At 37.2% G+C, this 4696-nt stretch overlaps 1 protein-coding gene across 1 annotated transcript; it reads left to right on the top strand.

Annotated features, from left to right (window-relative positions):
• Nucleotides 1-2794: 2794 nt before the first annotated feature.
• LOC149219222 (uncharacterized) lies at nt 2795-3589 on the top strand. Its single transcript, XM_089386750.1, has one exon. It carries the CDS (start codon nt 2795-2797, stop codon nt 3587-3589), a length of 795 nt encoding a protein of 264 aa, XP_089242876.1.
• Nucleotides 3590-4696: the final 1107 nt, after the last annotated feature.

Genomic DNA, 4696 nt, shown 5'->3' with positions numbered 1-4696 from the left:
TAATACTTATACAACAAGGACTAGCCCTCCATATTCTCCTCGCCTTTCCACCTCCCTCCTCTTTTCAATATACAAATTAAAATATACATGCATAGAATCGATCTGTGAAGCGGTTGACGCGTAAAGGCCACATCTACTGGAGCATTTCATTTCGTGGGGAAATTAATAGATGTCGATTCAAAGGAGGAGGTATGCGTGTCATTTCTTCATGATAAGGCCCGAGACTGCATAACCTTCGGAACGCACAGGTAACACATGGAAACCTAACCGCCAATGCCTAAAGCCAGATCTTTAAATAGAACACACCTGCATATATAAACTCTTCGGATCCGCTCATGCATCTTTTATCCGAAGCCATTCTTGATTCGTATGCATCCATTCTTTGACTTTGCTTTCCTTCTCTTGGTCCTCGCCTGCAGAAATAACCAACATCAGCTATGCTTATGAAAATATGATAGAAATGCCTAAAAACACAAATCTTGCCTTCATTAAAACGTTTATAAAATCACAAGGAACAAATGTGAAAGAATCGGCCCCTAGTTCAGCCAAGGTTGTGATGCGATCATGTCGCAATCACTCACTGCAGCGGGCAATCACATGCAACATCACCCCTATCAGATTTTCCTTTGAAAACCCGGACCACAACATTTTATCGGAATACACGGGAAAACCTGCAGCCGAACCATAAGGCTGGACTTCAAATACTATACACCTGGACGTATAATTATCGTCGGGTCCGCTCATCGCCCCTTCGCATATTGCATGGGCTTCACTTTCATCGACTGCCGATTGCAATTAGCGATTGCCAGACCCAAAAAATATATATGCTACATTTAATAGTCCCAGTGGGTCTGGTATATCGCATCGCACCTTATGTATAAGCCTTGGGCTCTACCGATTGCGATATGCGATTAGGTCGGACCTTAAAGATATATATGTCGCATTTAACAGTCCCAGTGGGCCCGGTATATCACACTGTGCCTTATGCATAAGCCTTTGGCTCCGACGATTGCGACTTTTGATTAGGGGGACCGGACCCGAAAATATATATATTGTGGTTAATGATCCTGGCGGGTTCGCCATATCGCGGAATTTTTGAATCTTGGGCTTTGGGTCTTAGCAAAGTGCGATTGCAATTTGAGATTGGAGGCCTGATCACATCGCATTTATTCATGAGAGATAGGCCTTGCCCTTGATCAATACGACCTATGATATACGATAAAAGTATGCAAGGAGGATGTGTAAAGACCGAGGAAGTGCAGAGATGTTAAGTCATGCATGCTTTGCAAAGCATTTCTATTATAAAAGAGTTATAATAGGAATAAAGATGCAATAGAAGGTTTTGTGGGTTGAATCCAAATACAACCATAATAGAGAGTGAGGGTTGGTTATATGCGTGGGCATAGAGCACCATGAAGGTTTATGAGGGTTGAAAAAGTCCCGATGAAGGATATGAATGAAGGACTAGACCGGGTTATAAATGGATCATGCCACAGAGATTTATTCAGGGGCGTCTTAGCCATTAAGAATTGAAGATTTGACTCGGTAGAGAGTTGAAATCCTTGGGACAAAAGTAGATGATTCGGAGAGTTATCATTCAGAGAAATGAAAGATCAAACTTTTAAGGGACCCATTCAAATTTGCTACCAGAGTAGGTTTTAATAGGGTGGTGGTTGTGGCCACAACAGGAAGCCAAGGCCAAGATCTATTATGCAATATTAAGTGAGATTTCTATTCTCCAATTATTTGTTGTTATATCTCTGCTCTCTAGAATTGAGATATGATTTGTTGTTGATCTCATATCAACACACACATTTTTTCATTTATAAAGAATTAAAATTCCTGAGCCGAGAGTCAAATATAAAACATGTTTATCATAATTATTCTATTTTAATAAACCAATAAAATATTAATAAATAAAAATAAATATATATATATATATATATATATATATATATATATTTGTTTAAGAATATCATAATTAAAATAATATTATTTATTATACATTAGGTGTATAATTGACATATTCCGCTATGTCGTAAACTTTTGTTTTTATGTTGGATTACACATTTCTATTTACCTGGTTTTTGTTTCCATGATGGGATGACAAACGCAAGCTCCAAGTTGAAGTATTGAGAAATTTTATAATTCATGTGTAAATAACTTACGACCTGTGGTTGACATTTTGAGCGTGCTATGCAAGTAGCTCTCACGAATGTTCACTCGTCACCATCCATGTCATTATTTTGGCACGATGAGCTCTTGTACTTGCCCAAAGGATCGTGCAACATTGAATGTACTTGCCCAAACGATCATTGGACATTGAAGGTCAATGAACAGAGTGTCAATGAATGGGTCGTGCTAATACATTCGTTATCTTGTTTGAATGCGAACTCGCTTGACCAAGTCTAGCCATTCCTGCATCTTTAAAACAACATCTGTAGTATATAATAATAACAATCCCACCATTATGCCACGCACACAAGATTTTTTAATTGCCTGTAAAGAAGCAGAAGAGGAAAGTTTTAGGTCCCTGAAAAATGGAGAAAGAGGTCGCAGAGCAACTCCACTTACTTGGCGCCTTGCGCATCATGGGAGAGGCCTTCAACATCCTATTCCGCTCCTCCCATAGTAAACTCCTGTGGTCTTTCGCTCTCGCCCTACTCCTCCCCCTCACTTTTGCAAGTTTGAGGCAGAACTTCATCCTTGGCCCTATTCTCCTTAAAATCTAGCAAAAGCAATTCGATGCCGTCCTCCGCCCCGGTGAAACGACTTGGCATCGATTGGGCTTGGAATGGAGAGAACTTGTTGGGGTCCTACCAGCGGACATAGCCATCTTTTTAGTTTTGTGGATGGTGTACACACAGCCGCCATGTACACTGACAAGACCAAGGAATTGAAAGTGTCGAACGTGAGGGTTTTGAGCACCGATGTTCCCCGGGTGTGGAAACACCTGATGTTAACATTCCTCTGGTTTTACGTAATCTCCTTCGGCTTTATGATGCTCTCCATGTTGGCCAGTGGCCTTCTCCTCATCCATTCCTTCCCCACCATCCTCTACGGTCCCTCTCTGGGAGTAGAAGTAGACAATAAATTGAAATCGGGGTTATTTTTTTTCAATTTAATCCTTGTAATTGTGATCGTCGCCTGTCCCCACACTTACATAACTATGGTGTGTCACCTCGCCAGCGTCGTATCTGTTTTGGAGGACAAATACTACGGCCTGGCTACCATTGTGAAGAGCAGCAACCTCATTAAAGGAAAGAGGATAACGGCCTTGGTGCTGCTTATATTTTTCTTAATCATTAACGGAATAATTGTTTCGCTTTTCGGGTATGCAGTCGTGGAGGGGCGTAGCCATGGACTGACGATAGCGACGAGGGCTGTGAATGGAGCAATTCTTCTTGGGTTGCATTGTTTTGTTAATGTGATGTGGATGTTGACGCAGAGAGTGTTATACTCTGTCTCTAAATCGTACCACCGTGAGAGTGTAGATGATTATTCATCTTTCAAATTTCATGACGTGGGAGGGTATGATCCTCAAAATACCAGCAGCATTCAACTGGAGCATCTACACGCAGAGCTATGAGATTGGATATAAGTTGGTATTTTCATGAATTGGGTTGCTTGAGCGTAGGGAGTATCCGGTCATCTTCTTCTGTAATATAATGCTATCTTTTTATGTAATAGCATGTGTATCCTTTTATTAGTCAGCAGAGGTAGTCTTGATATCACCTTGTATTCTGCAGCTAGATGCCTGCTAAGCCATATGGTTGTACCACGATGGCAAAAGTTACACATATTTCCAGAAGTCATATAATACCCTAATAGAATTCTGTTAATATGATTATGAGACATTTTTGTTAATTTTCGTTAAAACTGGGTAGATGCGTTGGGCTTATAAATTTTAGTATGGTAATTTGTATAATTTAATGGTTTATAACCATTTTAATAAATTATATATATATATATATATATATATATATATATACACTGAATTGACTAGCCGCGAAAAAACAATTCCATTTTAAATGTAAAAAGAGATATTGGATTAACTTCTTTCCGGTTTAATTTTTCAAATATTATTTTTGAAATTTTTATTTAAGGTATTTCATTATATGTACTTAAATGTTTTAAAATTTCAAAGTTTAAATTATTTTACAGAAAACATTATAGCAAAAATAATTCATTATATTTATTCAAATTTTTTAAAATTTTATAGTCTAAATTATTTTGGAGAAAATATTATAGTAAAAATTTCCCAATGATTAATTTGAAATAGCAAAGTTTGATACCAAATGTTATGAACCATACATCTTAAAATTGATAAGAAATCAAAAAATGCAATCTGCTTTAAAGAGGAAAAGTCATTTTACAATGAATTCAATACACAAGACATATTATGATGATCATAAAACTAGTTATCCTTATTATATATATATATATATATATAACAAAATGGTACAACTCTCCTTATTATATATAGAAGACAAATGTGTACAACTAAAATGAAAGGTTCTATCCTACATCGTGATATAACAAACAAATTGATATTAATGCCTATTAAAGCCCTAATATAGGTTTCCAATGGCCTTAGCATTAGTGATGTCTATTATAGATAAGTAATTCATTAATAATAGTTTCTTAATTCAATTAATGAAATTAGTTTATAAATAAATGAATTATTGAATTGTTT

The sequence above is a fragment of the Pinus tabuliformis genome, chromosome Q, assembly GCF_031772625.1.
Source record: "Pinus tabuliformis cultivar Carrire ecotype Pingquan chromosome Q, CPIR1, whole genome shotgun sequence".
NCBI classification, from domain to species: Eukaryota; Viridiplantae; Streptophyta; class Pinopsida; order Pinales; family Pinaceae; genus Pinus; species Pinus tabuliformis.
The sequence above is the reverse complement of the archived record's forward strand: the minus strand, read 5'-3'. Positions and strand labels throughout refer to the sequence as shown.

Excerpts from the sequence above, each read along its gene's own strand:
- LOC149219222 (XM_089386750.1), top strand. The coding sequence starts at position 2,795 with ATGGAGAGAACTTGTTGGGGTCCTACCAGCGGACATAGCCATCTTTTT.